This window comes from Pongo abelii, chromosome 16, assembly GCF_028885655.2.
Source record: "Pongo abelii isolate AG06213 chromosome 16, NHGRI_mPonAbe1-v2.0_pri, whole genome shotgun sequence".
NCBI lineage: Eukaryota > Metazoa > Chordata > Mammalia > Primates > Hominidae > Pongo > Pongo abelii.
The window spans coordinates 23,034,565-23,055,015 of NC_072001.2; the positions used below are offsets into that span (position 1 = coordinate 23,034,565).

A 20,451-nucleotide genomic window follows, 5' to 3' on the forward strand; every position below is an offset into this window, starting at 1 on the left:
CTTCCTGATGGAAGGACAAGCGTGAGAGCGTCATGTTTCCAGGCAGCTATGGTGGGAAGAAGGGAGGTACAACCGATTTCTCCACTGGGAGACTAACCGAGGGCTGCAACCACCTCAAAATCTCAGTGCGAGAAGATGCACAGGCAGGAGAGTACACCCCCAAATTCATGATCACGGCAGCCGGAACGTCAACTCTTTTTGCAGATTTCACAGCCAACACTCCCCATCAGGCAGGTTCTTAAACACACTGGGTCATGACAGGAAAGGCCTCACATGAGCAACATGGAATTCACTGGTTAAGCAAGTACACATTCACGACAGCCTGCAACCCTGATGAATGTCAACGTCAACACACAGTTAGATTAAAAAGCAAAAAAAAACACAGCCACAAAAATGAAACCTGCTTTTTCCCCCCCCAGGAGACAGCTTGGTTTCCAACCCTTCCCATACCACATTTGATTAAGTTAAATACAGTATGGCTTCCAAATGTGCCACCTGGCTCTTGCTCACAGCGACAGCACCAGCGGTTTGCTGCCCTCACATCTTGGTTACCATGTGTCAGGAACTTCAAAGAGTGTGGCAGGGCTGTTCGTTGAGATGCTTCCTGGTGGGAAAGAATGAAACAATATGAACAGTAGGACGGCACCTTGAGGAGAGCATGACATGACCAGCAGAGACAGAGGGCCTGTGATGGCTGCAGATGGGGCCAGCGTCTGGCTAAACAGCTGTACTGGAAAGAGTCCACAGACAGGTCTTGTCTAGGGAGGGCAGTGCCCAGCATGGGAAGGTGAAACCACAGAAATATCATGGGGCGGGGGGGGGCGGAAGAAGCACCTCCCTGCTTCCAGCATCTATCTATTTCACAGGAGTTAAACTGTAGCCATGCACAGTATTCCTCACTGAGCACCATGCTGGATTCTTTGCTGGCAATACAGTGGACATTTAATTCATATAATCTTCATTAAAAGCCCACCAAGGTGGTAACACTACCCCATTTTACAGATGCAAGAACAGATTGAGAGAAGTGGGGTAATATGACCAGATGTACAGAGCTAGCAAGTGGCTGAGATGGGGTTTGAATCCTCCCACAGCACCAAGATCCCTGCCAAAGTCCCCGGAAACTGAGTTTCTCTGTGTTGTGCTGTGGCTCTGCCTAGGTGAGAGATCTCAGGAGGGCAGCTGTAGGGCAGAGGGAAGCCAACCAGTGGGGGTTCCAATATCTCAACAGGGGCAAAAGAAGGTTGCAGCTTTTTCCAGCTTTGGCAAAGCTGGCTGGGGTCCTCTTCTTGGGTTGAAAAGATCTCTTCCGTGACAAAGCTTCACCCCAGTGTCAGAAGCCCTTCTTTTTTATTCATGCCACTTTCTACAATAGGAGCAGCCACGGCCAGCAACTGAGCCGGGACTGGACTTCAGTGAAAGTGAGGGAAGTCAGGAAAGACCATGTTCATAATGGAAAGTGTGGCACGACCAGGCATCAGCTGCACAAGTGGTGCCATGTGTTAAGACATAAAGTAGGGCTGGCGGGGAAAACTGGCAGTCTCTCTTCTAGCTGCTAACACCAAGATTTTAGAAAGGGACAGAAGTCTTTGATGATACCTCCAATGGGAAATAACTTTTAAATACAGAGGGGGTGCAGTGTCTTACAAACTAGGGAATCATATCACTGAGTTCAGAGTGGTTATCATCAGTAACAGGGATGCCTAAAGATAACGAGGTCTAAACACAAGAAAAAACATGAAGAGAATTTCAGCTAACATGAGAATTTCCTCTTCCGATCATTTACTGTGATAAGATCCAGGGAGTTAGGATGAGGAGACCGGGAAAGGGTAACCGGAATCTTTCTGCCCTGGGTCTCATCGCTCTGAACAGGCATGTTCTGGGACTCACAGTAAAGATGGTGAGACCACTCCGGAGAAGTGAATATAGGCAGGAGATGATCCACTGAAAAGGACTCATGGGGTCCAGTGAAGTACTGCAAGGGGCCTGTGATAACCTGCAGCTAGCCTGGCCTTCCCAGTCACACACTGATACAATAAACACATAACTCTATGAAAAGAAACATTCATTAAGGGCACTTTTATAATTCACATATGAAAGAAATATTGCAGTAGCCAATTAGCCATTCTAAAGGTAAAAGTTACAATGCCAAATGTGGGGAACTGAGGTAAATTAAATCCAGCTCAGAGGAAAAAGGAAGATAAATTGCTAAAAGCAACTGCACTGCAATACTTGTAATCTGCACCTGCCATTAGTTGGCGTGTGTGTGAGTGCACAGTGATCAAACACACAGGAAGTGGTTCCATGAAGAGCTAACAGGAAATAATGGAATAAGCAAAAAGTTCTGGAGTAAGGCAAGTCAAGTTGGACCATTTTACTAGCTGGATGACCTTGAACAGGTCTCACTGCTTCGTCTAAGATGGACCTAGTACTATTTTCTGCTGTACAGGACTTCTGTGATACAGCAAAGTTGCTGGGTAAGTTTTTCATGAATGCTAGGTCTCTTCCCCTTATCAATAAGCTGACCCAACATGGAACATGGCTGTTCCCCAGGAAGCCAACAGTCTATAATCAAAAAGATGCCAGTATTCACTGTCTACCTGTGCAGCTGCTGAGCGAGAATGATGTGTACAGAGGGGCCAGAACTGTAGGAGCCATCTACAGGAGACCCAGACCAGAGGGGAAATGAAGGCCACTATCAGTGTTCTTTCCAGCACCTTCCAGAAAGGGAGAACTGTAGATCAACAAAGGGCCAGTCTCAAAACTGATGGATAAGAAGGTATGGTTTTTAAAAAGCAGCAGCTACGGTCAGCTTTCCACATAACGAATTTTCACAGCCCGGTTTTACTGGAGTGTAAGGAATCATTTAGGAACAACTTTTCTTTTTAAACAGATACTTGGCTGTGTGTGGTGGCTCATGCCTGTAATCCCAGTACTTTAGGAGGCTGATGAGGGAAGGCTTGAGCCCAGGAGTTTGAGACCAGCCTGGGCAACACAGGGAGACCCTGTCTCTACAAAAAATTTAAAAATTTACCAGGTGTGGTGGCACACACCTGTGGTCCCAGCTACCTAGGAGGCTGAGGTGGGAGGATCACTTGAGCCCAGGATATCAAGGCTGCAGTGAGCTGTGATAGTGCTACTGCATTCCAGCCTGGGTGGGTGACAGAGTGAAACTGTCTCAAAAAAAAAAAAAAAAAAAGGGAGGGAGGGAAGGAAGGAGGGAGGGAAGGAAAGAAGAGAGGGAGGGAGGGAGGAACGGAAGGAGGGAGGGAGGGAGGGAGATACTTAAGAACATCTGCCTCTTGCTAGAGTGGACCTTAATCCATAGCTTGCATTACATACAAAGATTAACTTGAATTGTACATTTTAATTGTAAAACCTAAAACTCTAAAACTTCTGAAAGAAAACATAGAAGAAAATATTTGCAACTTAGAGTTATGCAAAGATTTTTTAGATATGACACCAAAGGCAAAATCCAAGGGGAAAAATCTGATAAACTGGACTTCATCAAAATTTAAAACTTCCACTCTTCAAAAGACACTGTTAAAATAATGAAAAGAGGCTGGCTGTGGTGGCTTATGCCTGTAATCCCAGCACTTTGGGAGGCTGAGGCCAGTGGATAACGAGGTCAGGTGTTCGAGACCAGGCTGGCCAACATGGTGAAACCCATCTCTACTAAAAAAGTACAAAAATTAGCTGGGCATGGTGGCAGGTGCCTGTAATCACAGCTACTCAGGAGGCTGAAGCAGGAGAATCACTTGAACCCAGGAGGCAGAGGTTGCAGTAAGCCGAGATCGTGCCACTGCACTCCAGCCTGGGTGACAAAGCAAGACTCTGTCTCAAAAACAACAACAACAACAAACCACCGCCACCAACAACAATAAAATGCAAAGAAAAACCAATCTAGAAGAATATATTTGTGAAATGCTTAAAAGGACTTGTATCCAGAATCTATAAAGAACTCTCAAAATGCAGTCAGAAAATAAACAACCCTAGAAAAAAGGGAAAAAATGAAAAGATATTTCACCAAATAAGAAATCTGGATGGCAAAAAATCACAGGAAAAGATGCTTATTAGTCATTAGGGAAATAAAAACCAAAGCCACAATGAGATACCACTACATACCCATTAGAACTGCTGAACAAACAAGCACAAGGGGTGTGTATCAATATCAAGTATTGGTGAAGGTGCAGAGTGAGCTGAAGCCTTGTATACTGCTGGGGGGAATCCAAAATGGTGACGCCACTTTGGAAAAGAGTGTATCAATTTCCTATGAAGTTAAATATACAGTTACCATATGACCCAGCAATCCCACTCCTGGATATTTACCCAAAGAAAATGAAAACTTAATTCATACAAAAACCTGTACACAAATATTTGTAGCAGCTTGATTCTCGATTGCCAAAAACTGGCAACAACCTAAATGTCCTTCCCCTGGGTGATGGATAAATAATGATACCTGCATACAGTGCAATACTACTTAGCAGTAAAATGGAGTGAACTGAGGATACACACACCACCACAAATTGCAAATGCATCATGCTAAATGAAAGAAGTTAAATGAAAGGCTCAAAAGGCTAACTATCACATGATTCCAGGTATATGACATTCTGGAAAAGACAAAATCGCAGGGACAGAAAGAAGACCAATGGCTGCTGGGATCTGTGTGGGGGTTGGGGGAAGGATCAACTCCAAAGGGGCATGAGGGAAATTTCTGGAGTGATGGAGTTCTATATCTTGATCATAGTGGTGGTTATATGACTGTACACACATGTCAAAACTTATCAAATTGTATACCTGAAAGTGATGACTTTCATTGGGTACAATTATATCTTATTGAAGCTGACCTGGCAAAAGATATTAAAAACAACGTTTTAAAAGAAAACCAACAAAATTTTAATATGAAATACTATGCTTATAGTTAAGATTATTTGACCAAGAGTTTCTAAAGGGGAAAATGCAGGATACAAGCTGCATATAGGGCATGAGTTTGGCCACAGAGCAAGAATTCTTGTTACCAAAGCATCAAGTGGGGGGCTGGGGGGCTTGTCTCCTATTTTTCTGCATTTTCCAAATTCTCATGCTGAGTACATTATTTTTATTAACCAAAATAACAAAAAACTAAAAGATGGGGAACACAAAAGGTGAATATTTCTGCTTTTCTCCCCTTTACCTAACTGGAATTGAAATGGAGAAACTTCAAGGGGTAAGGCATTGCTTTTTCCAGGTGAATCCCAAATGGAATCTAAGAAGCTGCACAGGACACTGGAAGCTTCCCATTGTACCCTCTTCCACAGAGTGGACATCTGTACACAGGAAGGTCCTTTGGGAAACTGCACACAAGTTTCTAACTAGGAAACGCTCAAGGGGGTATGCCCTGGGGCCAGTTTCCCACACTAAGAAGGTGAGCCCCCTCCATGCAAGCTGATGACATCCTGGAGTTGCCAGGAGGAACAGGGAGGGTACAAATGCGCACTGAGTGCCCTGCCTCTGCCTCACTGCACGGCAGCCCACACCTCCTTTGCCACGTTCACTGCAAACTACACTTGAACATAGTAATTAAAAGGCTCTTTGGGAGGTCACTCGGCTGCCTGAGCCTGGTCTCTCAGGTGACTGAAGCAGCAGCTGTAGATCTTGTTTCTGACTTTAAGGAGACCAGTAACAGCATGAGGAGACTGCTGCTCTAAGGAGGTTCTAAATTTTTATACTTACCCCTCAGGGTTTCAGCTTGAAAAGTTCAGCAAGTTAGTCAAGACTCCAATAAAACTCCAGGTTCTTTGGCAAACACTTAAAAGGCCTAACGTGTTGTTTTAAATGTTAGGGGAAGAAAGACTTTGAACAATGTCTCTATTTACAGGACAAAAAATAACCAGGAATAGTCAATGTATCTCCTTTGGGCATGCCTCTGTAAACACCATCTAACTAAGGTGGCTGATGGAATCTGCTGCTAGGGACCAGCCAGCAGTATTTTCAGAATGGTCAGCCCGGGCAGCATCAGACCATCCATGCGGCCCTGAGATTCTCCAGAGAAGTGAGGGGGTGGGCAGCGTTTCTCTAGGCCCCAGGAACACATCAACAAGAATAAGTATGTGACAGAAATCCTTCAATTAAATATGACCTGGGAAAACAGCCACACTTCCTAAAGACATTTTATTCCAGCATTAATGGCATGCAGACTAGTTTTCCTTTGTGTACCAACCAAGTATGTACCTAGAACTGCTCGGATGGAAAGTGGCTGGCACTATCAATCAACACAGTCATATCAACAGAAAAGGAGGGGCCTTACGCTGTACATTCACCTCCTGAAAATAGGATCAAAACAACCACACTTAAGAGAAAAATATTTGCTGAGTACATAGTATATACATAAACTAGAAGCCCTGAAGGAGAGTGGTTACTTGGCTTTCCCTCCCTCCCCTCTCTCTTTTTGTTTCTTTCTTGAGACGGAGTCTTGGAGTCTTGCTCTGTCACCCAGGCTGGAGTGCAGTGGCGCCATCTGGGCTCACTGCAACCCCAGCCTCCCAGGCTCAAGAGAGTCTCCTGCCTCAGCCTCCCAAGTAGCTGGGAGCACCACCATTCCCAGCTAATTTTTGTATTTTTAGTAGAGACAGGGTTTTGCCATGTTAGCCAGGCTGGTCTTGAACTCCCGACCCAAGGTCATGGACTAACAGGTGTGAGCCACCATGTCCAGCCCACTTGGATTTCTATCGAATGACTTTATCACATGAAAGTCTAGATTGGTAATTGTTTCTGATGTAGAACAGCTGCAAGAAACACTCACCTGTGTAATGAATCCTTCATTTCCTCTAAAGTCTGGATGAGTTTCCCCATCCTCCCACATGTCAGTTAGATACTTTTAAGTCTGCAACTCTAAGTCTTAGTTTGCTCTGTACAACTGGGAAAGAGTATTTGCACCTTACTGCATGTTTAAAAGGTCTAGACAAGACAACAAAGGATGTTCCTAGCACGCTGTCTAATAGTATAAACCCAATAAATAGTCCTTTCTTCCACTATTTATGTCATTTTGTTATCTGGGGTTGGGTCTAGTACTTAATTCTTAGTGTATCTTTGATATCAAAATGTATACTACGAGTTCACATGTTTGAGTCAAGAAAAAAATCAAAAGAAAAGGAACAGATACAAAGAGATCACTTTTTTTTTTTTTTTTTGAGACAGAGTTTCACTCTTGTAACCCAGGCTGGAGTGCAATGGCATGATCTCAGCTCACTGCAACCTCCACCTCCCTGGTTCAAGCGATTCTCCTGCCTCAGCCTCCCGAGTAGCTGGGATTACAGGTGTGCACCACCATGCCAGGCTAATTTTTGTATTTTTAGTAGAGACGGGGTTTTGCCATGTTGGCCAGGCTGGTCTTGAACTCTTGACCTCAGGTGATCTGCCCACCTTGCCCTCCAAAACTGCTGGGATTATAGGCCTGAGCCACTGTACCCAGCGAGATTAAATTTTTAAAAATTTGTTTTGTGTCATATTTGTTGAGCACCAGTTGTTCTGGGATTGCTACAACCTAGGATATTCCAGCATCCTAATTTTTGCTACTTCCTCCTTGGAGAACAGAAAATACCCACAGGTAGCACCCTGTCTTTTATGTCTTTCATGCCCTCACTGCCAGTGCTGGGCCCCCAAGCCCCCAAGGATCTGTTGAGTACCTGCTGAGATGCTTTTCTGAGTACTGGAGCTCAGACGCAATGCCTCAGCACCGTTTTGGGTTGGACAGACTTTGTCGTGCCGTGCCTAGCACTATAATACAGTTCCTGCCACCACCCGAACCAGACCCTCGCGGCTCCTGGCACACCCTAAATACTCTGAGAGTTTAATGCAGACCCTTAACAGGGCTTGACTTTGTACTCTCACTCATTATGGGACCTTATTAAAGTAAATGAGCAAGCCAAATTGGTTGATTCCACACGTTCCGCACCTGATATCCTGACCTACATCCTGCTGATACTAATAGGATTAAACACTGAAAACAAACCAGGTGGAAAGGATCCATTAAGTTTCCACCAGGCACCGTCAGGGGTCTTGCTCGATGAATGGTGCTCCAGAAGAACGCTCGATTCACTCAAGTTCTCTGATTGAATTAAAAGTTGTCAAGATGTCTCTTTCTCTCTCTCTCTCTCTTTTTTTTTTTTTGGCAGCGCTGACAAAGAAGTACAAAATCTACAATTTTTTTTAGCTCAAATCTTGTGGCAGTGACAGCTTTTCTGTCAATGGGAGGAAAAAAACCCTTATTTTAATTACAGTATTATAAATTCAAAACCCTAAATAACTTATAGAACATTTTCACTTAAAACAATGAAAGCTATAAAAGGAGCTAATCTATTAATGCAGTCTATTATTAGTTATTTTAATTTTAATATTTTTCAGATTATGCTGATATAGAAGGGAAAAACGAAAAGCTTGTCCCTGAGAAGTAACAAACTAAAAAAATCCAGAAGAGACAGATATGAAGGACAGGAATACAAGCGGGGAAACCCCCCTGCCCCTCTAAGTCCTGCTCAGTACAATCTCTAGAAATCATGCTGACATTCATTATTTTAATATTTGTTAAGCACATGAAACATGACAGTGGTAATAAACATATGAAATTTGAAGACTAAGGATGCTACAGATTAAAAATTTCTCTGATACTTTTTCTTTCTTTTTTTTCTTGAGACAAGGTCTCGCTGTGTCCCCCAGGTTGGAGTGCACTGATGCAATCATAGCTCACTGCAGTCAAAACTCCGGGGCTCAAGCGATCCCCCCCGATTCAGTACCCTGAGTACCTGGGACTACAAGCCCTGAGGTGCAGCTAATATTTAATTTCTTTTTTTTTTTTTTTGTAGAGAAAAGGTCTCACTATATTGCCCAGGCTGGTCTCAAACTCCTGGGCTCAAGCCATCCTCCTGCTTCAGCTTCCCAGAGTGGTGGGACTATAGTTGCGAGCTACCATGCCTGGCCCCCTCCAATAGTTAATTCAGGGAAAGGAGAGGAGGCCCTACTTTTTTTGATATGATATAGATGCAGGCAGAAATGTCTAAATAGGGTTATAATCAACCCAAATCTTTTTTTTCAACTATCATAAATTACCACAAAAATTTTGTTCCATGTGAAAAAAGATTACCTAATGAATGAATAAGTAATTTGGAACTTTAGGTAAAGAAAATGGACACTCATTCACACACATAAATAGAGGAGGTGCATTGCAGTAGAAGAATTTCTTTTCTAGATTAATGGTTGTAAATGTTCCCAATCAAATATTAGTTAATAAGGCAACATTGTCCTTTGAAAAATAATTTGAGAAATGACAATAATTTTGTTTCTGTTACTAATTTTTTCCTCTGATTGCTAAATGATCTAACAACTACTCATTGTTCTCCTTATGTTTGTTTTCTAGTGTAAATTTGGTAGACTTAATTATGGGTGATAATAGTAGCATTTTTGAGGGATGACAACCTTGTGCATTTCAATGCGTAATTATGAAAGCACTCTTGACAAATGAATTGATCACCTGCACAAAATAGGCATGGGCGTAAATGCAGGTCAATCAAATGGAAGATCAATCATGTTAAGCAATATTTTCCAATAGTTCTTTTGAGAGATATTCAGAGAAACAACAAGGAAAGTAAGTTTTAAATAATATTGGAGATGCTATATTTAAAAACATACTAAGTACATTTTTTGTTTGTTTTTAACCACAAGATTTCTTAATGCAATGAACAGACCAATGTGCAGTGAATTTCTTGGAGGCAACTGTGTAGTTCACTGTTGAATGTATTTGGCAACAAGACATTTTTGCAGTTATCTTGTGTGACTAGGATAATGTGGGATGGATTCAGAAAATCTGAATTTAAGAGTATACAGCTCTGATGAACCACATTATCTATTACTTCTAGCCGGTTTAAGATCTGTCTTTCTAGGAAAAAGAAATGAATTTTAGATGATTTGTATACTACATGTAGAATGGCCCATTGTAAAAGTTTAAAAAACTCTCCCTTATCCTCTTTTTCCCAAAAGCACATCTAATTCTTTTGCCTTGAGAATGAATAATGGTTTTTCATCACTTCAAACATGATTGAATAACCTACGAAGACCCAAATACAGTGGGAAAGACAGAAGAGAGTCCCAATTCATTGGTTATTGATTATAGCTCTGCTGATTTTGTGCCATCCCATCTTGGTCATTTTTATGGGTTCTAATATATTCCATCTGTTGAGCACCTATCTCTCTGTGTCTTTGAGCTGATGAACTGACACTGAACACGTGGACTCTAATTAGTTCTTTTACAGTTTCCTGGAGTATGCTCTTACCTGTTTATCTGAAATCTCATGGCCTCTTGACAGCTTTTTACTATTTACATTGTTACACATAATTCAAAGATAGAGAAAACACAATGAACATTTAGATCAACTAACTCATACTACAAAAGAAGAAATGCAACATATTACTTCTTTTCTACTCCTGCCCATGTGACTTTGCAATGTAATAATGATTCTTTGAAACTTCGCTGATTTCTACAGAGTCTCCAGACCTAAATTCTCCAAAGTGATGCCTTCAAACTACTGCTTAGGACATGGCCTGTCCCTGGAGGAGAGTGAGGTACCCCCAAGTCCCCACCACTCACATAGAAACATTTATGGGAATAGGACTAAGCTAAAAATTTCATAAGGCAATAAAGTATTTCTGAGCCAGTGCTAGCATTGTTTCACATCTCTGTATTCCAAGACTTAGCTTTGCAGCTGTTGCCTGACACAGAGAAAGCCCTCAGTCTCTTTGTGTTAGAGGAACAATCAGAAATACAGATAAATAAATTGAAAGCAACAGCTAGAGTACATTATATAATCAGAGCTAATTGTCAACAATACAAACTGTATACCTTGAAGGACATGGTCTAAAATTTATTTTTTTAAGGTAGAAAAAGGATTATCTTCTTTACTATATTTCCAAAAAGCATGATTAAGTCCTCATCCATTTCTGTACCTGTGAATGTGCTTTGGCATTATACTTACACAGCATCAGATATTTTATACTCTGGATAATTAGTGGACAGTTGTGCACCTTTGATTTGATATTATACCATCAGTATTCAACAGTTACTTTAACCACTACTGAAATATTTTAAATCCACTGCCATTTAATCATAGCAATTATCCTGTCTGCAGAAGTTTCCAGTGACGGAGAACTACCCTGTGATTGACAACCAATGACGAATAGCTTTTTTTTTTTTTTTTGACACTAAGTTTGGCTAACAAGATTCTTCACATTTCTTTGCTTTGCCTTGCCAAGTGTAAAAACTGTAAGTCTTCTGGCTGACATTTGACTTGGTGAAACTATAATTGTCTCATTGGTTGTGGCTCTGTTAGAGAAAAAAAATTATTATATATATATAATCAGCTGTCAGCTCAGATGAATTTCTCAGCTATATTGCTTACTTTTGTTTGTCACAGAATTAACTGGAAAATTTATTTTTCTCTTTAATCTCCCTTAGAACATAATAATTGAATCCATTTCCCACCATAAAACTCTTATCTCCTGCTTTGTTTTTTTATAAAGAGAAACTTTAGCACAAAATACATATGGCCCAAAGACATGTTGAAACATATACTGAATATACTCTACAAAATTGTAAATATATTGTTACACTGGGAGAGTCAGGTTAAACTAGCATTTAATATGTTACTATGATGGTATATTTGTTGCTGTTTTTTTCTTCAACATAAAGCATGCAACTTAGGATTATATGTTAATTGAAAAGTTGTAAAATGAATATGACTGTATATTAGAACCTGGTATGTTTTTCTGATTTAGTAGGTCATATGGGCATGCCAGGGGATAAACTAGGTGATATGTCAAATGTCTTACAGCCGTATAGGTAGTTTTCAGATCATGTAGAGGGAGCACCACAACGCCTTCTGCAAACAAGAGTTTCCCATATGTTCATTTAATTTGCATAGATTTTGCTATATGCCTTTCTGCCAAAAGGAAAGATAATGGGATAGGGATGATGTAAATGATGATGGTTAAAGCCCTAGTTAAAGTATTAACTATGATCCAATTTTAAGCGTGATCTAATAATCACCTATGAGGTACCTACTATTATCTCCATAAACAAAATAAATCTAGGTGCCTAAACAAACTCAAGTCACAAAACATATTTTTCCTTAAATAGTAAAAAAAATATAATGCATGTTTCAATTAAATAACTATCTTTGTTTCTCGCTTCTATAATATGCTTCTCCCTGCACAGATCTCCCCCCTTGCCTCACATAATGCTTGAAAGATAAGTCTTGGTTCAGTACTCAATCCTTTAAATGTTAATCCGACTGGGCCAGTGCACCTAAATAATTAATAAATGTCCTCCTAAACCCCATGAGTCTATCTAATTACTTAAAAATCCCGCTACAGGATTGCAGGTGTGAGCCACCGCGCCCAGCCCAACTCATTAATCAGAGAGGAATAGATCAGCCTGGCGTGGTGGCTCACACTTGTGATCCAGGGACTTTGGATGGCAGAGCACTGGGGATCACTTGAGCCTAGGAGATCCAGACAGGCCTGGGCAACATGGTGAAACTCGGTCTCTCCTTTTTTTTTTTTTTTTTGAGGAGGAGTTTGGCTCTTCTTGCCCAGGCTGGATTGCAGAGGGGAGGTCTTGGCTCAACGGGCCTCTGCCTCCTGGGTTTGGGTGGTTCTCCTGCCACAGCCTCCCGAGTGGCTGGGATTGGATGCGTGAGCCACCATGCCCAGCTCATTTTGTTTTTTGTTTGTTTTTGTTTTTGTTGTTAGAGATGCGGTTTCTCCATGTTCATAAGGCTGGTCTCAAACTCCCCAGATCAGGTTATCCGCCCGCCTCGGCGTCTGGAGGTGCTGGGATTGCAGGCGTGAGCCAGCGCGCAAGGCCCAATTTATTAATCACAAAGGAATAGCGCGGGGGATCGCTTGAGCCTAGGAGTTCCAGACAGGCCGGGGCAACATGGTGAAACCTGGTTTCTCTTTTTATTTTTTGTTTTGAGGCAGTTTCGCTCTTGTTGCCCGGCTGGAGTGCAATGGCATGGTGTCGGCTCCCGGTGGCCTCCGCCTCTTGGTCCTGGGTTTGGATCATTCTCCTGCCTCAGCCTCCCGAGCGGCTGGGATTGCAGGCATGAGCCACCATGCCCGGCTCGTTTTTTTTTTTTTTTTGGTACAGACGGAGTTTCTCCATGTCAGGCTGGTCTCAAACTCCTGACCTCAGGTTATCCACCCGCCTCAGACTCCCGGGGTGCTAGCATTGCAGGCGTGAGCCACCGGGGTGCTGGGATTGCAGGTGTGAGCCACTGCGCCCGGCCGAATTGTTTAATCAGAAACGAATAGATGGGCCTGGAGTGGCGGCTCACGCTTGTGATCCCAGGACTTTGGATGGCGGAGTGCTGGGGATCGCTTGAGCCTAGGAGTTCCAGACAGGCCTGGGCAACATGGTGAAACCTGGTCTCGATTTTTTGTTTTGTTTTTGTTTGTTTGTTTGTTTGAGGTGGAGTTTCGCTCTTGTTGCCCAGGCTGGAGTGCAGTGGCGCGGTCTCAGCTCCCCGCGGCCTCCGCCTCCCGGGTTTGGGTGACTCTCCTGCCTCAGCCTCCCAAGTGGCTGAGATTGCAGGCATGAGCCGCCATACCTGGCAAATTTTGTACTTTCTTTTTTTTTTGGTACAGACGGGGTTTCTCCCTTCGTCAGGGTAGTCTCAAACTCCTGACCTCAGGTTACCCCCGCACCTCGGCCTCCCAGGGTGCTGGGATTGCAGGCATGAGCCACCATGCCCAGCTTTTTCTTTTTTAGTAGAGACAGTTTTCTCCATGTTGGTCAGGCTGGTCTCAAACTCCCGACCTCAGGTTATCCGCCCGCCTAGGCCTCCCGGGGTGCTGGGATTGCAGGAGTGAGTCACCGCGCCAGGCCCAGTTTATTAATCAGAAAGGAACAGATCGGCCTGGCGTGGCGGCTCATGCTTGTGATCCCAGGACTTCGGACGGCGGAGCGCGGCGGATCGCTTGAGCCTAGGAGTTCCAGGCCGGCCTGGGCAACATGGTGAAACCCAGTCTCTCTACCTCTTTTTTTTTTTTTTTTTTTCTGAGAGGGAGTTTCGCTCTTGTTGCCCAGGCTGGAGTGCAGTGGCAGGATCTCAGCCCCCCGCAGCTTCGACCACCCGGGTTTGGGTGGTTCTTCTGCCTCAGCCTCCCGAGTGGCTGGGATTGCAGGCGTGAGCCACCAGGCCCGGCTACTTTTGTATTTTGTATTTTTTGGTAGAGATGGGGTTTCTCCATGCTGGTCAGGCTGGCCTCAATCTGACCTCAGGTTATCCGCCCGCCTCGGCCTCCCGGGGTGCTAGGATCCCAGGCATGAGCCACCGCGCCCGGCCGAATTTTTAATCAGACAGGAACAGATCGCCTGGCGTCATGGCTCACGGTTGTGATCCCAGGACTTTGGATGGCTGAGCGGTGCGAATCGCTTGAGCCTAGGAGATCCAGACCAGCCTGGGCAACATGGTGAAACCTGGTTTTTTTTTTTTTTTGAGGCAGAGTTTCCCTCTTGTTGCCCAGGCTGGAGTGCAGTGGCGCGGTCTCAGCTCGCTGGGCCTCCACCTCCCGGGTTTGGGTGGTTCGCCTGCTTCAGCCTCCTGAGTGGCTGGGATTGCAGGCGTGAGCCACCATGCCTGGCTACTTTTTTATTTATTTATTTTGGTAGAGACGGGGTTCCTCCCTGTTGGTCGGGCTGATCTCCAGCTCACCTCCGGTGATCCACCAGCCTCGGCCTCCCGGTGTTTTGGGATTGCAGGCGTGAGTCACTGCGCCTGGCCGGAAACCCAGTTTCTTAACGAGAAAACAAAACAATACCCACAGATTAGCGGGGCCTGGTGGGCCCTGCGGGTAGTCCCAGCTACTCTGAAGGCTGATGCAGGAGGATTGCTTGAGCCTGGGGTGGAGGTGGCAGTGAGCCATGATGGCGCTGCTGCAGTCCAGACTGGGCGACAGAGCGGGACTCTGTCTCAGGAAAAGGGAAAGGAAAAAAGAAAAAAGGAAGTACATAAAATTGCTGAATCAAGGAACAGCTTGACAGTATATTATTGAGAGAAATAGAGGCAAAGGTTAGCAGACACCAATGTTCACTTAGTGGAACTGCAGGTGTCCCCAGACAGGAGGCCGCTGCTTTTCCAAAAGAAATCTATTATTGATCAAAAAAAAAAAAAAAAAGTTGGTTTGTTACAATATACAAATAGCTGAAATTTATATAGCCAGGACCCTCTTCTAGCACTGCTCTAAGCCTTTTCCTGCTCTGAAATAGCTACTATTGTTACTTCCATTGTAGAGAAAACAGATGCCAGAAGTTGTTGTGCAAGGACTAGGGAAACTGACTATGAAATTGACTTGTTGTTAGTTTCGGACTTAAAGGTTCTTCCTGCTCTGCTCTTTACATTGCCACATTTTGGTTAACATACCTCTTAAAATACTGGTCCTTTTTGTATTTGGAGGGACTTCTCTTGCAGTTTGAAGTTTTTTTTTACACTAAGCAATTGGTCAGAAAATCATCTGCATTTTATGTCAGTTTAAGTTTAGACATTGTTCAATTAGGAATGTAAATATGAGCAAATAGTTATCTGATTGAAATAGATAACCTAGAAAAAAAATCACTTATGAGAAAGTCAAGAAAATGTGAACTCTAGATTTGTGGCTATTTTCAGAATATTAATTTTTTGGTATTTAATGGCATTGTGAATATATTTGTTTTTAAAAATTCCTTGTCTTCTACAGTTACATACAAGGTAATTTAAAAAATGATATGATGTATAGGTTTTATTTCAAAATAATTAAGAGGAAGAAGGAATGTATATAAATGAAGTGGGAATATAAATGAAACAAAACTGGCCGTGGCCAGGTGTGGTGGCTCACACCTGTAATCCCAGCACTTTGAGAGACCGAGGCAGGTGGATCACATGAGGTCAGGAGTTCAAGACCAGCCTGACCAACGTGGTGAAACACCATCTCTACTAAAAATACAACAGTTAGCCGGATGTGGTGCCAGGTGCCTGTAATCCCAGCTACTTGGGAGGCTGAGGCAGGAGAATCGCTTGAACCTGGGAGGCGGAAGTTGCAGTGAGCCAAGATCACGCCACTGCACTCCAGCCTGGGCAACCACAGCAAAATCCCACCTTTAAAAAAATAAACAAAAAAAACAAAAACCAAAAACCTGTCCATGCCATGAATGAAAAATTGTTGATGATGTGTATATGTAGGGCAATTACATTATTTTTCTCAACTTTTTTTAGGTTTGAAACTTTTTATTGAACACATGCACACGTCCCTTGATAACTGGGGCTGCTTCCCCATTATTCTTGTAGTAGCCCTTCTGATTTTCACTTCATCTTCTGTCTTAGAGATTCTGGATTTTTTGTGTGTGTATGTGTGGCAATTTCAAGTATGTCTTTGCAAGGACTATCCAGCATGTCTGCCTACTCAGCCATATTATCAGAAACAGAAATAGTTTCCAGATTCTGTTCTTGTCCTGTTTAGACTTTTTAAGTTCCCAGAACAGTCACCTTCCACCAGACACTCTGATGTTGGAAGACAAAGCATATTTTGTAAGTGGCATGGTTTCTGGGCTCCAATTGAGAGTCACAGCTTTCAACAATCCAAAAATAGCTTACTGTGACTCACCATATGTAGAAAGATGGAGATTATTAAAAAAAGAAAACCTTAATTTACTATGTGACCTCTAAGTATCTCGGCTGAAAATTGTAAAGATAGAAAGGTAAATCAAAAGATACAGAGACTGTAATCATGCACTTAATGAAGTGCTAAATCAAAATATATTTGGCATATGTGAAAGAGTTTAATTTTATCCCATTTTTTACTAGCACTATAGGTATTTGCAAGTACATACAAAACTACAGTGTTACATATAAACTACCAAAAAAGAACTTAAGAAATGAGACTAATCTAGCAACTTTATTTAAAAGTTTATCTTAAGGGAATAATGAAGGATGTCCATACAAAAGGATTTAGCCATGACATGAGACTGTTCTTCCTGGCAAATCAATGGAAATTATTAAATGTGCAAAAGGGAACTGTTGGGATAAATTGTAACACCTTCATATGATCGTATATCATAACCTTTTTAAATGATATTGAAGAGTTGCATATATTGACTTAAACACATATTCATAACACATCACTGAATAGGAGAAATACGGGCCAGCAAAGAACAAAGAGTTGGTCCAATTTCTACAAAAAAAAGAAGACTAATAGCATGACAGCAGGGAAGAGGGAATATGTCAACGTACGTGTGTATATGTATATATATGCATAGCAAGTATGAACTTGAAAGGATATATATCAAATTGTTTACACAGATTACCTCAGAGAGGTAAATAACTGGCCTTTGGTGTTCTGTGTTCCACAGACTCTGAATTTTCTTTTTTTTATTTAAATAGAGACGGGATCTTAGCCAGGAGCAGTGGCTCACACCTGTAATCCCAGCACTTTGGGAGGCTGAGGAGGGCGGATTGCTTAAGGCCAGGAGTTCAAGACCAATCTGGCCAACATGGCAAAACTCTGTCTCTACTAAAAATTCAAAAATTAGCCAGGTGCAGTGGCTTATGCCTATAACTCCAGGTACTCGGGGGGCTGAGGCATAAGAATTGCTTGAACCAGGAGGTGGAGGTTGCAGTGAGCAGAGATCGCACCACTGCACTCCAGCTTGGGCAACAGACCGAGACTCTGTCAAAAAATAAAAACAAAACAAAACAACAACAACAAAACAGTAATAAAGAGAAAATCTTATGGACAGGAGCAATGTCTCATGCCTGTAATCCCAGTGCTTTGGGAGGCCAAGATGGGAGAATCGCTTGAGGCCAGGAGTTCAAGACTAGCATGGGCAACATAGCAAGACCTTTTGTCTACAAAAAGTTTAAAAATTAGCCAGGCATAGTAGTGCATGCTTATACTCCCAGCTACCTGGGAGGCTGAGGTGGGAGGATCACTTGAGCATGAGAGTTGGAGGTTGCAGTGAACTGTGATCACACCACTGGGAAGCCATGACCCCATCCCTGCCTCCTTCCTCTGTCCTATGCTAGCAATAAATAAGTTTCCCAGCCACAAAGAATTATTAGAACCTCCTCCCCATGTGCCACCTCCAACCACCGCTAGGTATGAGACGGGGTGGCCCTACCCTCTGGAATATACAAAACCTTACATGGACACAATGTATACACTGGGGAAGGGGGGCCACCCCAGCAGCCCGTGCCCTCACCTGGTCCACAGTTAGCCCCACTGTCCTGCCTCAGCTACCTCTCTGAATAAGAAGATTGGAGCCCCCCTGAGGGAAAAGTTGCTATGATGAGAGTAAGGAGGCCATCAGGCCTCCTCCAAACAAACCAACTCCACCAGCCTCTGGCTCTTCAATAACAATCAATATCATCCAGAAATTTAAGGACTCAGCTCTGGTCAAGGTGGCAAAGGGTCTGTTTGTCTTTCCCCAGTAGACAGTAGAAAGCACACTGTGTATGATTTCAGTTGTTTTAATGTCACAGGACATAATCCCAAAAGTCCCTGTGGACCTATCTCTTCTGTTTTTGTCTGCTGTCTCTCTGTTGGTCAGGGTAGTTTCTATTTTCAGGTTCACCAGTTCTCTCCTCTCTCCTTTCCACTCTGTTGTAGAGCCTGTCTACTGAGCTATTTATTTCAATTCTTTCATTTTGTTTTGAAATTTTATTTGAGATGGAATCTCGCTCTGTCACCCAGGCTGGAGTGCAGTGGCATGATCTCCGCTCACTGCAAACTCCACCTCCCAGGCTCAAGTGATTCTTCTGCCTCAGCCTCCCAAGTAGTTGGGATTGTAGGCGCCTGCCACCACACCTGGCTGAGTTTTATATTTTTAGTAGAGACAAGGCTTCATCATGTTGGCCAGGCTGGTCTCAAACTCCTGACCTCAGGTGATCTGCCCACCCTGGCCTCTCAAAGTGCTGGGATTACAGGTGCAATTATTTCATGTTTTTATTCTTTTTTTTTTAAGACAGAGTCTCGCACTGTCGCCCAGGCTGGAGTGCAGTGGTGCCGTCTCAGCTCACTGCAAGCTCTGCCTCCCGGGTTCACGCCATTCTCCTGCCTCAGTCTCCCAAGCAGCTGGGACTACAGGCACCCACCACCACACCCGGCTAATTTTTTTGTATTTTTAGTAGAGACTGGGTTTCACCGTGTTAGCCAGGATAGTCTCGATCTCCTGACCTCATGACCCACCCACTTTGGTTTCCCAAAGGGCTGGGATTACAGGCGTGAGCCATCGTGCCTGGCCTCATGTTTTTATTCTTAAAATTTTCATTTGATTTTTCTTTATGTCTTCTATTTTACTTCTATTTTTCTACCCTTTCTTTTGATTCAGGCATTCATGTAATTGCTCACTGGGGCATTTTCATGGGATGTGCCTTAAAATTCTCTTGTTAGGGAGCCCTGGGTCCACATTTTTTTCCTGTGGTGTTTTCCTAGAGTTGGGTGGTTACTGTCTAAAAGTTTTCTGGCTTGTTGGGCTGATCCTTTACTGGGGCTTTTTTTTTTTTTTTCCTCTATTTCCATTACCATTTCCAGGTTGATTATTCTTCAGTGCCAACTATAGAATACATGAGATGACAAAACCACCCAAGTCCCAGGGGCCTTAGCCAGCCTGCCTTTCTCCACCTTTCATATTCATCTTATTTTTGTTTGAAATATAACTTCCAGGATTGTTATCTACACTTAATAGGAGAAGCAGAGAAAGGTGTTTACTCCATTTTGTCTGGAAGTGGAAGTCCATTATTTTTATTTTTTAAAGTATTTTATTTTATTTAATAATCAGCAGTACTAGTAGTTTGACAAAGCAGAAAGTGCATGCGTTTCCCTTTCAGTGTTAACTTTGAACACCTGGCTGTCTCTTTCCATGCATATTTGTGGAGATAAGTGTTGGGCATTGTAGTAAGGCGAAAAGAGAGTTGAACAGATGAATGGATGAAGAGACAGAAAGAAAACTGGCATTGTTTAGTAATAAATAGATTTAATGATGTAACAAAATTAACGTTACTCAAATTTAAAAAGAAAAATTAACTAGAGAACTAAAGAAATTGCTGTTCTTCAGGAGAACTATACTGAACAAGAGAAAATTCTTGTTTTGGAATATTTCTCTAAGAGTGAAAGAAAAAAGGTAAGCCAGTTATGAGAGACTCACTGTGTTTGTGCCCACATGATTAGACATCAACCTTGCTTACGTTTCTTCTCCCTCTCTTTTGTCCTCTATGGACTGTTTTTTAAAATGTTGTAAAATTATTTTTACTTTGTCAAGATTTACTTATTTAAATTTTTGTCTGGACCCATATTCCTGTAACTGTTTTTGTCAATTTAACAATTTAACATTTAAATTCTCATTATATCATGTGTTCTACATTGATCAATTAAGTGTTCCAACCACCCTCTTAC

The 20,451-nt window shown here is 42.7% G+C and overlaps 1 protein-coding gene across 1 annotated transcript in view; it reads left to right on the forward strand.

Moving 5' to 3' along the window:
- The window catches only part of LOC129050015 (programmed cell death 6-interacting protein-like), a 75,506-nt gene that overhangs the window by 9,305 nt on the left and 45,750 nt on the right, over positions 1-20,451 (forward strand). Inside the window, 1 exon segment of the mRNA XM_054531303.2 lies at positions 2,551-2,644. Within this exon segment, the coding sequence (XP_054387278.1) occupies positions 2,551-2,644 (94 nt within the window).